The sequence below is a fragment of the Tachypleus tridentatus genome, chromosome 9, assembly GCF_004210375.1.
Source record: "Tachypleus tridentatus isolate NWPU-2018 chromosome 9, ASM421037v1, whole genome shotgun sequence".
Taxonomy (NCBI): domain Eukaryota; kingdom Metazoa; phylum Arthropoda; class Merostomata; order Xiphosura; family Limulidae; genus Tachypleus; species Tachypleus tridentatus.
The window spans coordinates 72,690,601-72,711,337 of NC_134833.1; the positions used below are offsets into that span (position 1 = coordinate 72,690,601).

The window sequence follows — 20,737 nt, forward strand, 5'->3', positions numbered from 1 at the left end:
GTGTGTACAATTCCAGTCAATAAAAATCGTGAAACAAAATTCAGACTGAAAAATCTCAATTCAAGGCAAGACACAGGTCGAGTATATCAATGCACAGTAATAGCGAATTAAAAAAAATTGAATTTATATGGATATACAATACTAATTTTTTTATATATTTACAACACCTTTTAAAGTACAATAAGTATTTTTCCACCTAGTATACTGACGAAAAAACTAAAGAAAATCTGCACAGACATACAGCTTTGTACAGAATAATTTGTACAGCACTGTTCTATTTAATAACCTCCAGCATCAACAACCACACTGCTGACCTGTGTTACACAAAACTCTTGCGACCTCTAACGTCGTAAACTATAACCTAATCTCTTTTTCCTGGGGAATGCGCGCGCAGGTGTTTAATATATAAGAATTTATAATAAGAAATAATTCAGAACATGCCCACATATAGGACAAAATACCTGTGTGTGGTACAGTTACCTTTCATCTTATGCAATTAGAACAAGGCCAGGTGTTTAAATACCGTCAACTTCAACAATAAGTTATTTTGGATTAATAACTGCCCATCAACATACATTCATGAGCAGCACCACTGTAAATATTTATAACTGACCAAGTGACAGTCAATTTTGCTCCAGTGCACTGTAAAACGTAACATATTTATACTAATGCATTGATAACACAATATTTATTCCTTTTTTAAATTTATTCCTGATAAATCTAAACTTAATTACTGTTGAATAACTTAAAAAAACATTGCATAGATGTTTGTGCATTATCATCTGGAAAAACAAATTAATAAGAAAACAAATGATGTAATCCACGTGAAACCTAAAATTTAAAATTTTACTTTCGTTGATTTATAAAATAAAATACATTTTTCTTAAACAGCTCCAACAAATAAGCCAACTAGAAGCATCTAAACCAGTCAAACCAAAATAATTTAAATAAATTCACTTCAAAGCTCAATAAAGTAAGACAAAGAATGTCACTTGAGAAAACCAAATATACAAGTTTATTGTGTTCCATAATACTTGCGATCCACACATTCTTCTTATCAATGTGTTTAAATGAGTAAGACGAACATTTGACATGTATTCAACAACGAAAATAAATATTTTACAAAAAGTTTATAACTTTATATTAAACGTTTTTATTCGTCAGAAAAAAATTAAAACTGATGTTGTCTTGATATAAAAAATATTTATATTTCCAGAAAATAGTTGGAGATTTGTTTAATCAAATATTAAACTATGCCCTTCCCCCGTGGCACAGCGGTATGTTGCGGACTCACATTGCTAGAAATCTCGTTTCGATACCTGTGGTGTACAAAGTACAGATATTCCATAGTGTAGCTTTGTGTTTAAGTTCAAATAAATAAACAAAGAAATGTCCTTATATCACGAAGCCTCTCAATGGCCCAGAGATAAATTAAAATGCTTATAGTGCTAAAAAACTGAATTTTGACACCCTTGGTTGGAACAGTACAGCTATCCCACCGTGAAGCTCTGTGCTTCACAACAAACAAAAATATCATGAAATACAGTTCAATTAACAAAACGTTTGATTAGTAGCGACACTTTTGTATGTGCTAGCTTTAAAATAAATGAATAGTAATGGGTCATACTGCAACGAATAAAAATAGTACTACGAAGAGGATATTAATTTATTTAGGGAGTATTTAAATCTTTTGTTCTATCTGTAAATCAACCTACACTAGTTAGCTCAATAAAAAGGTTTCAAAAATGTACCTCGAAAGTCAATACAAAATGGACCAAAAAGAATACAATACTCAATTAATTTGTATGTATTTAACTCTATGTCTTATAGAAAACGTAATTTGTTTACAAAAATAAATGATGATGTTTTTACGTTTTTAAAGGACATTTTTCTTACAATAATCGTCTCAATTGAACTATAGTAATACTTGGAAGTGAAGCAGGAAATGCTCTTTAGTGTAGTGATTGGAATGAAGTTGTTTTTCAACTAGGCTGTCAGACAAAACAGTAGAGAATAGCATGCTAATTTGGCACGAAGAAAATCGTCCTGTGTGGCTTCTCTAGGTAGAAGGTTAACCCAATTTCACGCCTTTCGTAACCACTCCGAGAAGCAACAGTTTGTTTTTTGTTTCGTTTAACAAGCAATAGCAAAAGTCATTGCGTTTACAAAAAATCGTGGCTTTCATAATATGCTGAATTATGAAATAATGTAAGTCTTCTCTTAGAAACATTTGTCAGGCTTTACTTAAAGGTATCCTCAATTCCCATATCAGTAATGAAATTGACTCAATTCCTAGAACATGTTAAACTAGTCGTTACGATTATTATTTCGTTTGATGACATTAAAGGAAATACAGGATGCCTACTTTGCAAATGACTAACGTAACATTAATGAGCAATCAGCTGCTAATAAATCAAATCAAAATAAACCATTAAAGCTTTAGTTTCTTATTGACACAAAATATCCATACATTCAGACCGTATAGATGTGTTCAGATAGGGTCTGAAATTTACAATTCCGCACGACAATTAAATTCATTGCATAAATGAGTTTGGAAAATAAAGAACTACGGATCAACTTGGGAAATAGGACTACACAGAAATAGACCTGCAACAAGACGTGGAAATACACGAATACAGAAGAGAGTGACAAAAGCTGCTTACATGTCCGTCCGTTATATAATCAAGAAGGATCTACGCGTAGGAAAACAACACAAGTCATATCTACACAAGCTGTTTTGATGTCATATTTTTTTAACCATCGCATATTTCAAGCAGCTGGAGAATAAAGTGAGTATTCGTATTCAGTGATGTCGAGAAACCCACTTGTTGAGAAATTTATATGCAAAAACGGCTCGTTTGGGTTGAGAAAATATTTTACATAGAAGAGCAAACAACGTTTCGACCATCTTCGGTCATCGTCAGTTCACCAAAATCATATTGACCAATTTGCCAAACGCAACGCTTATGAACTTCTTTATGATGGGACTCTTGAAACTAGCACTGGGGAGCCTTCGTTCTCGTACACTATATTGTGGAAATCAAGTAAGGAAGAGTGGTATGCTTTAGTCATGACAACCTTGCGACAAAGCTATTTACAATGGAAAAAACGCTGCAAGACTATGTTCAAAATGTATATTCGACAGGTAGAGTATGACTAGACGTGGTGAGGCTTTAAAATCGTTCAAATATAACATACTCAACTCTAGATATATATAAATATGCATATATACACACACAAATAGAAATATGTTTTCCCTGTGCGACACTAGTTATGTCATTTTCTATTGTTATGGTGTAACCTAAATTCCATTTGTTCCTTATTTCTGTTCCTCAAAGTCAGGTCAGGTCGGCATCGTGTTTCAGATCTTGGAAGGTCAAGTTCGTTTTAACTTCTTTCTCCCTCCAGCATTTGATGGTTGATATATTTTTAATTTTAATTTAATTACTAAAAAGAGGGAAAAAGTTTAGCTAGTCCACGCTTTCATTCTGACCTCTTTCAGGGCTATACCCATGTAATTAATTATATTACTACTAATTTATTAAAATACACTTTTTTTTTTGTTCGGCTGTGCTATTTTCCACACTACACAAACAGTTACAGTTGTATTTTTCAACACTTTTCAAAAATTCGAAATTACAGCGAGAGCGTTCACATATAAAACCCTTCCTTAATGCTGGCACACAAACTTAGAACTAATTATAACATGTAAGTCTAGCTTTAGAGGCTTTAATCCATTTTTACTTCTGCATAAATGTTGAAAACGTTGATCAAGGTTTTCTGTTTTCTATTGTAATTAATGTATTCTGTAGCGTTTGCTATTTAGTTTTAATTTGTTTTTGTGTTACATTCATCCAAGCTGATGCTGCGTATTCTATTTTTGGTCATATAAATATTTTACTATGTTTTTTGCTGTTTCTCCTCTATTTGTACCTATTAGGCTCCCAGCATCGTTCGTGCGCTGTCAAACTTTGCTTTTTATATCGTTTATGTGTTCAATCTATATTAAATGAGAACTGAGCTGATGTTTTTGTTTCAAGAAATGTTCCTTTCATATAAAGTTCTGGTGGCTCTTTTTTGTGTGAGTTTTTAATTTTACATAAATTAGTAAAGAATTATTTGGAACATTAATTTTAGTTACAAACTTTCCTTTTAGTAGTGTAACTTTTATTCTTCGGAATTTCAAAGTATATATATATATATAATGTAATATATATACTTTTCTAACTGGCCATGAATACTCATAAACGCATTTATGAACAAGATGATTAGGATATTGCTCCAGTATTGGCTCTTTTAAAATATTATTTCCGAATGTTTGCAAATGCAAATTATCTACATGTTTTCTATTTGTGAAATTTTGTCGAAAGTTTATAATGGTGTTCATTGATCTCTTTATATTAAGGATTATTAAGGATTATGTAATGACTTTTTAATGGCATTTTGACGTACAAAGTTTATGAACAATTCGACAAGGGTTATAGAATAAACAATCAAAATATCCCCTATCCCTACACGTGAAAAGTTTCCAAACTTTAGAATTATAATCAAAGTCATATTCGGCAGTGGAACACAAACTGGTTGTGGCCCGTGCTGGGAACAACTTGTATCAATAGTCAGTTTGCTGTTAAAAATTAATATTTAGACATTCAATTTTCAGCTTTATTGTAAATATGTTTTTACAGATATGAACACAAATTTGTTGAAGCAACGGATCAATTTAAGAAAGTTTTCAAAGCCCTCTCTCCCAACTTTCCAACATCTGAACTTACTATGTAGTCACTTATGATCTTAAAAGAACGCATAACATTGCAAGGGATAATCTTTAGACATTTCCCATAACAGCTCAAATGATCAATATTTTATACAACGCGTTTTTAAAGAACAAACGATAATGAGTTTTACTGAGGCCTGTGGTAGGGCTCTTTTGTACTGTTATTTATTGTATTAATTATCTCAATCATAACAATCTTCTTGGCACTAGGCCATAAAATATCTAAAAAGGTGAAAACATTTTTGGACCAACTGTACTATAATATGGCCATATTACAATAAATAAGCTTTCAGGCCTCAGTGAGAGAAATTAATTTTTTTCCTTTTCAGTGTTTCAGATCGTTAATTTTAACATTTATCTAAGTTTTACATCTTTATTATGAAGACTACTGTTTTTCTCTTCAGCATTTCTTTCGATCTGATTTTTTTCTCTCTTTATCAGGCCAGGTGTGCGAGTTAAGCAGTAGATTTAAGGCCCAAGTCTTGAACCATCATGCTGCTAAGGTTTTAGTTGAGGAAATGTTATAAACGTTACAGTAAATCCCGTTATTCAATTCTCGGAGCCGGAAAAGCCATTTGCTACTGACTGGTTGCTTTTCTTCTGGTTAATAGCTGAAAATTAGGAACAGCTACACCTTAACCTTAGGCCATTCAGCCTACTTGCTCAAAACGTTCCATTCAGGTTGTAAATACTTAAATCAATACCTTTTACTTTGTGATCATTGTTTTCGAGGTTTCAGTAAGGTTTTTCGTTAACAGAACATAGATAATAATGAATTAGGAAACCCACTATTTGTTGCTGTTTAATAGAATTTTAAAGCCAAGTTTATACTGTTTTCAGTAGAATAGGCTACGCGTAATTTAGTTTTTTTAATTACGTACTGTACAATAGTGGTGGACATTTACTGTTGTTTTTTGTTTGTATTTGAGTAGAAATTCATTCTAAAAAGGATGTACACAACAATAGTTAGTAGTTTATACTAGCACCCTAAACAAGTATTATCTTTTCCTAGTTATTATGCATATAGTTGAAGTGCCTTAACTACTGTTTGACCGTAGTTATGTAGGAATAACCTCCAAATTTATCGTTGATCCATTAGAGATGGAGGAGCTTTTATCCAAGAAAAAATATCGTAACTTTTAAACACTCGTTTATATCTAAGTGTTTATCGCACCTCAACAAAAAGCTATCACAATATTCCCTAGGTTACTACATCACATATCAAATATTATACTACAAATATATATATTTATCTTTCGGTATTACAATTTATGTAATTAAAATTACACAAAATTAAGGTACTTCGTCAGGAAATAAAACAAACTTTTATTTTTTTTAAATAAAAATATACTACATGGTTATAATGTTTGACAAGAAAATTAATGCCAATTTAAGAATTACGGTTTCGAAAGATATAAGAGGTATAGCTAAGTTAATGACAATTGTAACTCGATAAATCCTTAGACAGAGAAGTATGAAAAACGTAAATTTCTTATAAATTTACTACGACAGAGTGTTTGAGGCTGTCCAAAGTTCCAGATACGTCTAACACCCGGATTTTTACATCTTCCAGCTCAGAACAGTAATAATAATCACTACATGAGAAAGTAAAGTATAACTTACTTAAGGTTCTGTCAATCCATTCAGCCAAATCCTCCTTCAAGGGAATTAAATTTTCCTCCTGTCTTTTCGCTATTTGTAGCTGGACATCATCCCATATTAGCTGTTTTGACATGTTCATATTCCTGCCATCTACATTAATCGCTAAAATCTACTTATTTCTCTTCTCAGATGACCTGCGATTCTAAAATTAAAAGCAATTAGAACTATTAGAAGAAGCAGTTAAGACTGTGGATACTTTGTCTCTATTTCTGTCACTTCAGAAAATTTAAATACCAACAATAACTGAAATGTAACTGAGAAAATCTATGTTTTTTGTTTCTTTGCAAACTCCGCTGTTACAACGGTAAGTCTACGGATTTACAACGTTAAAATCAGAGGTCCTATTCCCCTCAGTGGACTCAGCAGATATCCCGATGTGGCTTTGCTTTAAGAAATCACACACACACGCACACAATTTACAAACTCACGAGTAGTGAGTTAAAAATATATGACATAACAAATGCTTGCTATTAGACAACTTGGCCCGGCATGGCCAGGTGGGTTAATGAGTTAGACTCGTAATCTGAGGGTCGCTGGTTTGAATCCCCTTCTCACCAAACATGCTCGCCCTTTCAGCCATGTGACATTATAATGTGACGGTCAATCCCCCTATTCGTTGGTAAAAGAGTAGCTCAAGAGTTAGCGGTGGGTAGTGATGACTAGCTGCCTTCCCTCTAGTCTTACACTGCTAAATTAGGGACGGCGAGCGCAGAGAGCCCTATTGTAGCTTTGAGCGAAATTCAAAAACAAAATTAGACTACTTTAAAATTGAAATATACTCTTAGACAAAAACAATTATATAGCTTTATTGTTTATCGATGAAATTAGGATTAAGTTACTAAACGTATATCTTAATTGTTGTGTATTATTAGTTATTTCGGATAAGTCTCTGATTTATTACGTTACGTATGTCAATGTATTACTATTTTGAATAACCAAAAATTTAGAAGTTAATTAACTGTTAATACTTATCAAATTTATGCTATTTGCCAACAAGATTAACGCATTAAATTTTCTTTTTTAACACGAATATATTTTAATATACCAACAAAAAAATAGTACAATTTATAATAACTGTTATTGCTAAAAATTATTACAAGTGAAGGCTCATATACAACAGTCTTACAAACTTACAGACAATACTGAATTTTATATCCGGTGTAGAACTAAATATTTTATTGACGATTGAGGGCCACCACGAGCAGATTAATTTTGAGTTATAATTGTCACAACCTCGCTTAAGCTAGATGGCTTGATTGGTCTCACAGCGCTATTACCGGCGATGATATTTAATACTTTCGTAGAAATACTAACGTCCGAAGTAATTCACTGAAGTTCAACGATTTGTAATGTTCGAAATCTATAAACATTTCTGGTCAAATTCTGTAGTTTTCTGATTAATAAGCATTACTCACAATTATAGTTTCCGAGGCCTATTGCACACTGACTGTAGCTGTAGCAGTGTAAGACTAGAGGGAAGGCAGCTAGTCATCACCACCCACTGCCAACTCTTGGGCTAATCTTTTACCAACGAATAGTGGGATTGACCATCACATTATAACGCCCCCATGGATGAAAGGGCGAGCATGGTTGGTGAGACGGGGATTCGAACCCGCGACCATCAGATTACGAGTCGAACGCCTTAACCCATTTGGCCATGCTGGGCTTGAAAGATAGAAAGAAAAAAGTTTGGATGTTATATGTGAAGTTATGGTAACCGTAACCCATTTTGTATTAAGCAAAATATTTTTGTTTTCTTTCCCTTTTCTGTTACAAACTTACTCTACGTTTTTAATTAGTTAACGTTTAAAAATCTTTAAGCACAACAATTCCCAAATTTTCGCTACAAAAATATTAAAAACTAAGCTTTCCTTGGAGTAATACTTAACTTCTTCCTACCTAGATCACCCCACCCCAGAGAGACAGGGTTATGTCCACGATACACCGGTACCCTATTGTGTGGTTTTATGTTTAACTATAAACAAACGAAATGAAGGTTTGAGTTTTATCAAATATTTTCAAATTCTTTCATGAAAATTTTCAAAATTCGAACAAAATAAATAATTGCCCATGTACAATAGTGGTTGTATTGGTATAAATGATAAAATTAGTTCTGAGTTATTTAAATGTATTAGACTATTTCACATAATTTTGATTATTTGTGTTTTAGAGATTTTGGAATTGAAAAATCATTAAACATATACTGAGTTCCTGCATTACCTTAGTTTTATTTTGATCTGACTAGGATGTACCTAGACATTGTAATTAACACATTTCTGCATTACTTTGGTTTTATTTTGACTTGACTTGGGTGCTTATAGAAATTGTAATTTGAGCATCACATGACAGAAAACAATTATTCTCATCTATGATTCAAAGATTAATAATTGTTTGTATTTTGGAAAGCTGTACTTTCTCTGCTCAGTGTACATAACTATGACTTATAATTGCTTATGAGATAGCCATACTTAAATAAAAACAAAGAATAATTTTGTAATAAAATTTATTTAAAAATCTAAGAGTATATGGAAAGTATCAATTAGTTAAATCGGTAAACTGCTTGATTACATGGCACATGACTTCGATATTTCAAAGTGTAAGTCGTGTATTAAATAAACTAAATGAAGTACATTGTTTCGGACTCGACTGTGTCTTATAATCGCTTATTATTTTAGCGATATCAAGTGATGTAAAGTTGCCTTTGAAACAATCCATTTATATAAAATTCGTTATTATTTTTAATCATGATTACCTCGCAAATAAGCATTAACTGTAGTAATTAATTCAGTCTAATATCATAATACCTTTTATTTAAACAGCAGTAATATACCAGATTATAGCACACACCGTATTGAATATAATAAAATGGGTGAAATGTGACTGGTTGCCACTTGTTTGGGAAAACAACAGTTTCAAGAAATTCCAACACAACCACGAACGTTTGTGTTTGTCCAGACGAATGGTACATTCCGTGAAATCATAAATTTGAACATCAGCAAGCTCTTTGATAACATATGTTCTGTAGACATAATGATAGCGCTAGTTTCGACTGCTTTGCTTCATGAATTATTCATCTCTCCTTGCATAGCCTAATACTGTGTGTGTAACTCTTGTACACATGCTACTAATACATCATTCATAAGATTTTGGTACTACATGGCATGCAGAGGAATTTCCTTGAAGCTTATAGTTACAATGAACTTCTGTTAGTAACATTAGAAATTCTCCTGTCACACATGTTTAACAATAAATTGCCCTTGCGAATCCGTTTTGATATTGTTTTTTATAAAAATTATATTACTGAAACAACACTTAACAAAACAAGTAAAAATCTACAAAACGTTACACGCATTCAAAATTCTAAAGACATATAATTTGTTCATCAACGCTCCATAGTTCATATGAAGATTTGTTGCATTATTTTTCACTATATGTATAACTGCCCTGGTACTTAGCTAGTAATTGCCTCATTAACTTTAGAGCAGTTGCCAGAATGTAAAGCAATATCCACTTACTTAAAGATGTACGAAATATCAGTAGAGCGTTTAAAAGAAATCCATCTGCCAGTGCAGATATTTATTGTTATAAAAAGTTGAGAATGTTCTATTAAAAAACATGTTGAATGTGCAAACAAGCAAGTTGAGTGAGAATCATCGCCTTTGTAAAACCCCAATATAACTGTATACGTCACAACTATATGTTGACATTGTTTGGCGTTTTTTTAAGTAGTGTGATGCCAACGAAATATAATCGTACTTGGGAATGGTACGTAGTATCCATTTATAACACAAAATATTCATATACTTAGATAACAAATATGCGTTTATTTCGGGGAATTGGAATTGTCAAGACGGAGAAATCACTTATACTTAATAGCATTGGAAAACAAAAGAACATGGATCAGTTTGAGCTACCAGGACCATCTAAAAAGAGACTTGCAACAAGTCATACCCATCCATGAAAAGCAAAATACGATATCTTATAACAGATGGGAATAAACAAATGAAAATGTGATAAAAATCGTACTTCTGTCCCTACTAATTGTGTGCAACATAATATAAGAAAAGCGACACAGTTCATGTGTATACAAGTTGCTTCCACAGCATATCCGTTGAAATGTCGCATGCTTTAAGCAGCTGGAGAATGAAATAGGTATTCATGCTATTTTATGTGAAGACATATTAGTGAAGTTACCGACGCAGTGTGCCAAAATATAGAGCAATAACCATTTACCTGAAGGAGTACGAAATGTTAGTGATAGTCAGTCCAACTTTCGTTGGCAAAGAGTAACCTAAGATTTAGCAATAGGTGTGTTGACTTGCTTCCTTCTCTCTAGTCTTTAACTTCTAAATTAAAGAGTGCTAGCTCAAGTAACCCTCGATTAAGTTTGCGCAAAATTCAACAAACAAATAAATATTTTTCAGTTAATTAAACAACTTGTCTGCTGAATAACTTAAGAGGTGTAAATTAGTAGCACCACTACCACATTTCCTCAAATCCTATATATTTATTTCTCCAATTTAAGATTTAGGATACTGTCAATCATTTTATATGGTAAGATCGAAGATAATTAGCAAATATTAAATTCCTTGGACAAATTTGTGGTTTCATATATATTAATTTAAAATAATTCAACATACTAATTAAATACGTTGTTACTTTTTGTTGTTTAACAGCAAGCACCACTGTTTAAACCATGATATAAGATTTTCTTTTTAATGTGAGTTCGAAAATAAAAAAATTGCACTTGCAAATAATTTTTCAGAAGTTATTACAAAAAAGTGTTTATCAGACACAGCCTCGAAAAGAAGTACTTTTTTGTTTTTGTAAATCAAATGTTAATATTGAATTATTAATACTAAACAAATAAATCAGTACAATCTTTTTCTCTAAATATTTTAACATCGTAAAAACTGTGATAACTTTAAACAAAATAGACTAAGAAACTTATAATATTAAATCTTTATTGGATTACTTCCATAAACTGGTATAAAATAATATTTCCGAACTTTATTAACTTTATCAAAAACATAGATATCACATATTTTATTCTATCTTTTTAAATAAATCTGATGTAATTGGATTGGATACTTTTTTAACTTATAAGTGTTTTCTGTTACCAGAAAAAAGTTTGAGAAAATTTCGAAACCAGGCTCGCAGAAGTATATCAACAGTAAAAATATTTCCAAAATCCTTTAATAAAAACCAAAACAACAAGACTTTCGCCCCTCGCTAGTACAGCGGTAAGTTTACGGATTTGCAACGCTAAAATCAGGGGTTCGATTACCCTCTGTGGGCTCAGTAGATATACCGATGTGGCTTGCTATATGAAAACACCCACACAAGACTTTACTCTTGAAGTTAAAAAAAGAGGGAAAGAAATTTCTTTTTATTTCAAATTTAATTCATTAATTTAATAAACGTTTAAATAATTAGCTCATATTTTACTCTCTTGCTCACTAAACTGTCGCAATAATAATCAAAATGTACGTGATTAAAGAGTCTCAAATGATGCGACTATTTACAATCTTAACACACAGAAGACATATTACGACGATGCATTTTATCCTGCGCAAGGGTTATGACAACACATTGCAAATCTTTATGTAGTGCCTGCTTTATCGATTAGCTTGATCGATGAAGCAGACTTAGTAAGCTCTACATTATCTCTACACAAGCTCCGTAGAAATCCCTGAACTTCCACTGAGTAAGGGAACTGCTGACTTGTTTGGTGATTAGAGGTATTGATCACGAGTAAAACAGCATACTCGTGTACTTATGTGCCATTAAATTAGTACCGTACACTCTTTTTCTCATTTCAGCTACAAACATTAAAAATGATAAGTTTATTAAAAGATCGTAAGAAAGGCTATCTAGGTTCGATGCTGTTCTTACTTTATCGTTGATCATCCTTAGAATAATAACAGCAATGATTACACACTATACCCTGATATCGTAGTTTACACCATAACGAATTTCTGCTAAACGACGATATAGTCATCTTAAACCATATATCTTAACAAATTCTCCATGAACCTCTTATAGCGTCAGGAAGTCAGCTTTAAAATCTAAGTTTAAGCTGATCAATAATACAAAAGTCTTGTGACGGAACTTGTCAAGTTTGTTATCGATTGGCATCGCTATGATTCCTGTTTCTTTGGTTATCTTTCTCATAAAAATAGGCACTGATTTCACTGACAAGTGACAAATTTAAGAACATGCCGAGCCCACCCATCTTATCTAAATTCACAATTTTGGTATTCAAAAGCTCGTTTGGTTAGTTTGTTGTTAGGCACAAAATGGTGCAGTAAGATATCTTTGCTTTACCCACAGTATGTATCGGAACCAGATTTGTTTTTAGCGCAATAGCCCTCATCTGTTGGAAGAATAATAAAATGTTTTATCTTTTAGCTTGTCTGATGAAGACCTTGAATTGTTTCTAAAATGCTTCAAAGACCAAAATAAATATAAATAACTTGTGGAACGTAAAGGTGAAACTAAACACTATTCAAAAGATTTACAGATATTTCACCTTAAGGTGCCAGACCTTATTTTTCAAGTTGTCCTTCTTTAGAGATATTGATGAAGAGTAAAATCATCCATAACCTATTTAATTTCTGAAAATTTTAATAATACAATGAGTTTCCTATTTTTTCTTTAAAAAGTACAATTTTTCATATAAAAGGGAAAATAATCTCATATACAATTCATTCGTTAGAAAAATCATAAAAGTAATTAACTTAACAACACTGTTCTACTTATATAAACACAGACGACTTGTAGTAAGTAAAACAACACTGGCAACCAGGAAGTGATTTTCTTTGCCTTCAACGAAAGGTGGCCCGGCATGGCCAGGTGGGTTAAGGCGTTCGACTCGTCATCCGATGGTGGCGGGTTCGAATCCTCGTCACACCAAACATGCTTATCCTTTCAGCCGTGGGGGCGTTATAACAGCGGTCAATTCCATTATTCGTTGGTAAAAGATTAGCCCAAGAGTTGACGGTGGGTGGTGATATTTAGCTGCCTTTTCTCTAGTCTTACACTGCAAAATAAGGGACGGCTAGCGCAGATAGCCCTCGTCTAGCTTTGCGCGAAATTCAAAAAACCAAAACAAACAATCAACGAAAAGAAGACAATTTGAAAGAAAGTATGAGTAATATCATTTCACTTCTATAAGAGTTCAAAATTTTATTTAATAGAATTTTCATGAAGATATCAAGTTTTGTTAGTAAAGAGCAAGTGTAATTGATTAGTTTTCATAGACGATAACACGCATGTCTATTGACATGGGGGAGTTATCAAAATCATTGGAAGTTAACGTATTTCAAGATTTGTGTTAAACTAAGACGTTAATAATTTCTTTTGCAGCTGTCTTAGAAGGTGATAACTAGTTATATATAAAATGTGTATAACTCGAACTTTAAGAGAGTTAAGCCTAAATTAACAACAATTTTATTGTTAATATATGAAAAGAAAAAATATGTTTGATTAGCGGCCTTCCCTCACTATTCTTGGAAGACAAAACAAAATTATTTGTTTAATGAGCATTAATATTAACGTAATTTTGCATAAGATAAGAATTTGAGCAAACTTGGATTTTGTGTAATGCTTATATAAAATAGGTGTTTACTAGATAATAATTAAGGACTTAATTGCAAAAATTTGTAAACAGTATACTAAAATAAGCCAAGTTCATGGGCTGCTTCACAATGCCATCTGTCAGGCGTATTTGTAAACAAAGTTTTTTGTCTAAAAGAGAGTAATACTTGTGGTATAATCTTTTTTTTTTACATACTAGTAGACCTTTATGATTTGTTAATGAAGTCTGTGCAATACAGTTTTATAATAACCTGTATACTTTTTTGCTAATAGAAAAAAAATACTTTTACAATCTTATTAATAATAGCCAATCAAACAATTATGAACTTAAAAAGTTAAAAAAAGTAGTTCAGTATATGTATTGTATAATTTAAGTGTCTGTAAGTGTTTGTAATTAAGACTAAACAACAAACAAGTGATATTCACCTTTACTTGAACTTAATCCTTAACTCTATTTACTATACTTCCTAACAGTTCTACAAGTACTAGTATACACTATTAAAATTTTTCGCGAAAAGTGAAGAAAAAGCGATAAGGTTCACCATGTCATAGCTGAAATAAATTAATAGATCCTCAAGAACAAAATTATGTAAAGACTGAAAATATACGGATTAGCTCTTAAATCGAAAGATATTTTCCATCAAACTGTCAGGAGATAAATATTAAGCCAATAAAAAATGGGATAACCAGAAGTTAAAATATAAAGTAATAGTTTTGGCATAGTTTAGTTTCAGCAACGTAGATCTGTGACATAATGTGTTGTTGTTCTTTGTTTTGTTTTGTTTTCAGTTCAGCTATTTCCTTCTTCATTAATTAGTTGTATGTTTTTTACAATTCGTTTAAATAAAAACATGTTGAAACCTGACACTGATTTGTTTTTCTCTTGAAACTTTGAGTTTTCCTTTTGCATTTTCTAGTATTTATACTGCTAATAAAGGTACTACTGATGCTTCTAGAATATTCACTATTTTAGAGAAAGAACAAATTACGTAGATACTAATACTCATTATAATAATGAAACAAATAGTATAGACTATTATAATGAAATTCAAAGTTGCTGAAACTTTATTAAATAATTCTACTATTTAATGTGATGTTACTTTCCTCTCAGTACCTGCAACCTAATGATTTTGTGTAATGATATACTTTACTTAGTAGCTATAATCTAGTAATTTTGTGTAATATTATTCTCTCTTCAGTAGTTCTAACCTATTGACTTATAACACGACACATGTTTGCAGAAACTAAGAATATAGAATAAATTTAAATCCGCGAATTTGCATATGATTTTCTTCTTTGTTGGTAGCTCCGGCTGAGCAAGTAAGTTTACTTAGCAATATCAGTAACAAGTAAATATTCGAATGACACATCCTTTAGTAAAATTGTTTGCCAGAGATCTTAACCAAATGACAGTAACTTTTAATTCCTACAGCCATCTTTGCATTTAAGCACGTGACTAGTCAAACACGTTTTCTATGCCTGATTAACAATAACTGGTCTGCTCCTCAAACTTAACTCACAATTCAATGAACTCTCTCTCCCATCTTTTGCTCTATAACCTTCGCAGTATCTGAGCACCTAAGTTGCACAATCTCTGGTGGTGAAAGGATGAAGGTACTCCCTATATGTATCATGGCGTATAAGTAAATGAGTTTGGCAGCAGAGGTAGATATAGAAGTGAGTGAAATAAAGCGAGTGGAGCATTTTCCCTATTTCACAAGGCCATTGCGCTTCAGAGTTAAGGAAGGGGATAAATGCAGGTGGATAACACACGTGCTGATGAAACATGACCTTTGAGAAATTATTGCTTAAGAAGACCTTTAAGTATCAAAGCAAGGATTGTTTCAGCTACTGGTTTCAGCACTGATTTGTATGCATACTGTTATCAACTTTAAAACTGTTCTCTTGCTCTGCCCAACTACCTTTACTTTCGTTCAATGAAGTACTATTTTTCAAGCCCTTATTGGAGATTAGAAATCTGCTTATAAGGAGGGAAAATATCACACAAAGATATCTTTAGTGGTATTACCATAGTATTCTAGGCGAGGAATAATTTAATTTAGTAATGTTTTATACAATCTTTCAGGCCAGAGTACAATTATCTTATTCGGTAAAAAAGAATTTCTGAATAACAAAAGATACTCTTTCAATAATATTCACTATATGCTTGGTCACATTACACCAATCTACGAAGAAGCACTTATTTATTATTCACAGTTTGTCCTCTTTAAATTATTAAACTCACGTATTTATGTTCTTGTCTTTACACACGTGTACAAAATTCATCTGATGAGTAAGCTACCATAACCGTTGCACATATTGAATGAGAATCCATAATTCACTAGTAAAAACTAAAAGAAATGATAAATTTAGTACATCAGATGACACAACACGCTACATCTGGTGGAATGATTAGAGTTGATAGTATACATGTATATTTCATTTTTGGTTAAAACCTAAATCTTATACAACTTGATTAATCTCTTCTAACATAAACTAAACACATTATGTACATTCTTTCCAAGAGAAAAACAAAGAATGACAACTGGGTAGTGGAAAAACATTTACTCGGCAGTGATACATGCGGCAGTGTGTCTGTTGCTTGGTGACGCTGGTAAAAGTAATGTTTGTTTCCTTGTTTCAGAAGATATTTACACAACAGTGCTTATCGTCAACTCTTGAACTACCCTCTTTTTTGATCGAATAGCAAAGCTTGACTGACGCTTTATAACGCATCCGTGGCCTCAAAATGCGTAGCTCGTTTTTGCGGCCACAGGATTCACGATCTGAACACGTTAACCACCAAGTCATGCCTAATCCTCACAAAAAGAAAACACGAAATTATAGAAACATATATTTTCTATGAATGTGTTTATAACTTTTAAGAAAAGTCTAAACATACGTTGAAGAGTTTTTAATGTTTATATTCCCAACTTTTTTTGTGTTTGTCTCAAAGCATTGCGCAAAGCTACACATTCTGGTCATTCTTAGTTTTTTAACTCAAAATCAACATCACCTGCTACCAAATCATGGGTTATTCTAATAGATTGGTGAGATTTGTCCGTAATTTTTATAACACATTCATAGACCCAAAGTACGAATCATGTTTTTCCAACAACGTGACGTGAACCATGGGCTGTCAGGTTCACAATCCAGCAATTTGGCTACGCTCGACCTACTTCTATACAACCTGATATAAAATGTAAATTTATAGAAACGCAGACAAATGCTTACTGTTAGCAAAGAACAATCGTTTACTGAATGTTTAGACAAGAGACCGTAGTTCTTGTCTTAATTAAATGTTCAGATTAAGTGACATGTTTTGTGTTAAATTAACGATTTGTAAAATAGTCCAGAGAATTTTAGCCCTCATTTTCTGTACAACTTTCACAGTATATATTTCGAATAAGGAATCAGGTTGAAGAGCTACTAACTAGCTTTGTATATATAAATGAACAATAAAAGTTTATACCTATAGACACTCAGAACAAAAACTGAAAACAATTTCCAACACCAATAGAGGGCTTTTCGTAATTCAATGGTAAGTCTGAGGACGTAGAAAACTAAAAATCAGGTTTAGACACCGTGGTGGAAACATCGTAGATAGTGTAGCTTTACTCTTAAAAACAAACGAACAAATCATCAGAGAAATTGTAATCAATACCGAGTCTCTTATATTCTAGGCGTCTAAAGAGTCCTAGTATTTGGAGAAAGGCCTCGTCGGCGTTGAATATAGCAGATATAAATATATATTTATATATAGTTAGCATATAACCATATGCTTTCTCCTCCACTGTCATTCTTCTCTACTTTCATTATAAACATTTATATTTTTTCCGTGTATTTGCTTAACTTAAGAATAATGATGCAAAGTCTTAGTTTCTGTTTAAGAGTACAAATAATTTCCTTACCTCATACTCTGTATAATATCATAGAAGAGGAATGACGTCATGAATGTGTTTGAATCACATGGGGTCTAGAATCAAAATTTTCTTCTTTAAATCTTTAAATGCATGAATATATGTCAAGAAGGCCTTTACATATATCAACAACGTATTTCCAAGGTTAATCGAAGAGAACCGAAGAAATCACAGTACACATTGGTATATATTTATATTTAGAATTAAATTTGGCACCTTCTAAAACAAGTATGTCAGTTGTGATTATGGAATATTAAGGTACTAAGTAACAAGTGGACAAAAATAAAATAATTATTTTCTTTAGAGATTTAACTACAGTTTCAAAGAGCTGTTGAAAAGTAAGCCTTCAGTAGTGATAATATCGGTACTTTGCTCTTGGGGATAAAAATCATAATATATGAATTACATTAACTGTATTAAAGTACGCCATATTAGCACAATTATGCTATCTTTCCACTAGACTAACAAAGCATTTTGAAAACCTATTATTCCGTGTACCGTAAATAAGCATTGCTCTTGTTCATAGTCTAAATGTCACAACGAAAGAAACCGAATTTAAGGACCAAAATATAAAGATTAGAATTTCATGGAGTGAGAGTGATCTTAGGAGTGCAAATAACTACATTCGTCAGTTATTCGATTGTTATTTTAATCTATCAGGTCATAAAAGTAAGAGCGACGACAAATGCAACATAAAACACACAAGAAAAGATAAAATTGTTGCTGTTTATAAATTAACCAAAGTTAATAGTTGAATCTAAAGATTTCAAAGAAAATGTTTAAGATTTATGGCTATTTCTCTTACTACTTTTGTTTGAAGAATTAACTATTAGTTCCTCTTGTAATCATAAAATAGTTCTATATTTTGTTTACTGTTATTTCTGCAGTTCTCTGCGGTTAACCTTGGGAACACTTTGCTAAATAAAAAACACTTTTTCTTTTAATTTATCAGTTATTTTTCTGATCACATTTCAGAATATTTGAAATTTTGTTATCAATTTACGCTTTGGTCTCTATCAATCTGCAGTTTTGAAAAATAAATTCAATACCAAAAGAAAAAAACAACAACTAATGTAAGCTGTACGGTTAGCCTCGAAGAACTACTTGCTAATTAAAATCTGGTGGAAAGTTTGCAAATCTGCAGGAACTACATAATGGTATCTCAGATTAAACATTACATAAACTAACTAACTAATAGAGAAAACGGATAGACTCAATTAATGAACTATATTTACACACAAACATAATAAAAGTGAATTTTTCATGGTCAGTGAACTATTGGATATTTAGAAGAAAGACAGTCAAATCGATCGAGACTAGAACATTTGGATGACATGACTAAGAGAGTGTAGTATGGAAAGCGACGCTTTACTCACCGACTAACGATAAACTACTGAAAATAAAAAAATCTTACCTTTCTCGTTAAACGCAGAATATCAACTTGAAAGTGTAACAAAGGTGATTGCACTGTATAACACTGGGATTTAATACCACAGAGTCCTCGATCCCTAAATGTTTGACACTTTTACTGCAACAACTCCCAAATTCATCCCCCGCCACCCCAGCAGCTGGCGAACGGCCATAATCGACAGAGCCCTCTCTAGGCGGCGTTCCTTTACATTACAGCCACCAGATGACAAACCAAGCTATGAACCTGCATGGTGAAGGGATTTTAATAACCACGTCTGTAAAATTTAGTGGCCTTTCCGGCGACAAGCTGGTTCACAATTCCTTTCACTCCGCAGTTTTGCAAGAACTTAAACCTTTATATGTTAGAAAGAGGTAATTTCACAGATAACATTTTCTTCACCTCCACGATTTTTATTATTGTTATTCATACCAATCTGAAGTCACTACAGAGTACTCTAGAAGACAAAAATATGTTTTTGACTTATACTTCGAAGGAGTAAACCTATGTTATAAACAACAACTGAATTTATTTATTTCATTCTTTGAAATTACAGACTAATGTTATTTCACAATATAGTAGTTTTATATAAACAAAAACAAACGCTTTATAGTACGTCACTTGTTAAGTGTTTTTAGTAATTAGCGTGCTTACTAAATAAATTAAGTAGAAAATATGTGTTGAAGAAATTTTTGGTAAGCTTTTGAAAAAGTTTAAGTTTGTATATAATAAATGAAAACGAAAGCGCTTATTGTTTCCTCTATTTTATAAAACAGGGCGTGATCAAGATGTTAGTGTGATGAATTATGGGTCTTCGAGTCCCACATTTGCCTCCCATCAACACGAAAAACCATGTTCCACACTTTGAGCCTGTACATGATTTTAATGGTGACGGCCAGAAGAATAGGTCAAGAATTTCCATGTGTACCGTTTACTAGCCTTCCTTCTATTCTAATAATTCAAAATTATGGACGTCTAGGGCAGATAAGCCTTGAACAGCTCCGCGAAAGTATCTATAAACAACTGTTTTGTAGTCCAGATATATTGTTCAGTGCGTATTTTGTGTATGGCATCTTGATTAAACATTTAGTACAAGGTAGGAAATTTCTAAAATTATATTTGTATGTTTCTAATTTTAAAATGCCCTCGAAAATTGCAAAATTTAAAGTCAGTTAAATCTAATAAAATTTATCTGAATCGCATATATTCGTATAATTATATGTAAACACAGTAATATACAATTCACAATCACAACTAAGAAATAGAAACTATGCAAAATAGAAGAATATTCAAGATACGTGGAAGAAATATGTAATAAAAATACAGATAGAAAAAGATAAAATTCCTTACATGCATAAACAAAAGATGTACATG

At 32.1% G+C, this 20,737-nt stretch overlaps 1 protein-coding gene across 4 annotated transcripts in view; it reads right to left on the reverse strand.

Annotated features, from left to right (window-relative positions):
* Window positions 1–19,585, reverse strand: part of LOC143225483 (growth arrest-specific protein 2-like) — a 36,123-nt gene extending 16,538 nt beyond the window's left edge. For 3 of the 4 annotated variants that reach the window (XM_076454969.1, XM_076454970.1, XM_076454967.1), the window contains exons 1-3: window positions 19,370–19,585; window positions 17,947–18,011; window positions 6,398–6,578 (exon numbers count right to left, since the gene is read on the reverse strand). In XM_076454969.1, the coding sequence (XP_076311084.1) occupies window positions 6,398–6,515 (118 nt within the window). In that variant the 5' untranslated portion in view covers window positions 6,516–6,578; window positions 17,947–18,011; window positions 19,370–19,585. The remainder of the gene's footprint in view (window positions 1–6,397; window positions 6,579–17,946; window positions 18,012–19,369) is intronic. The other variant, XM_076454968.1, reaches the window with a different exon arrangement.
* Window positions 19,586–20,737: the final 1,152 nt, after the last annotated feature.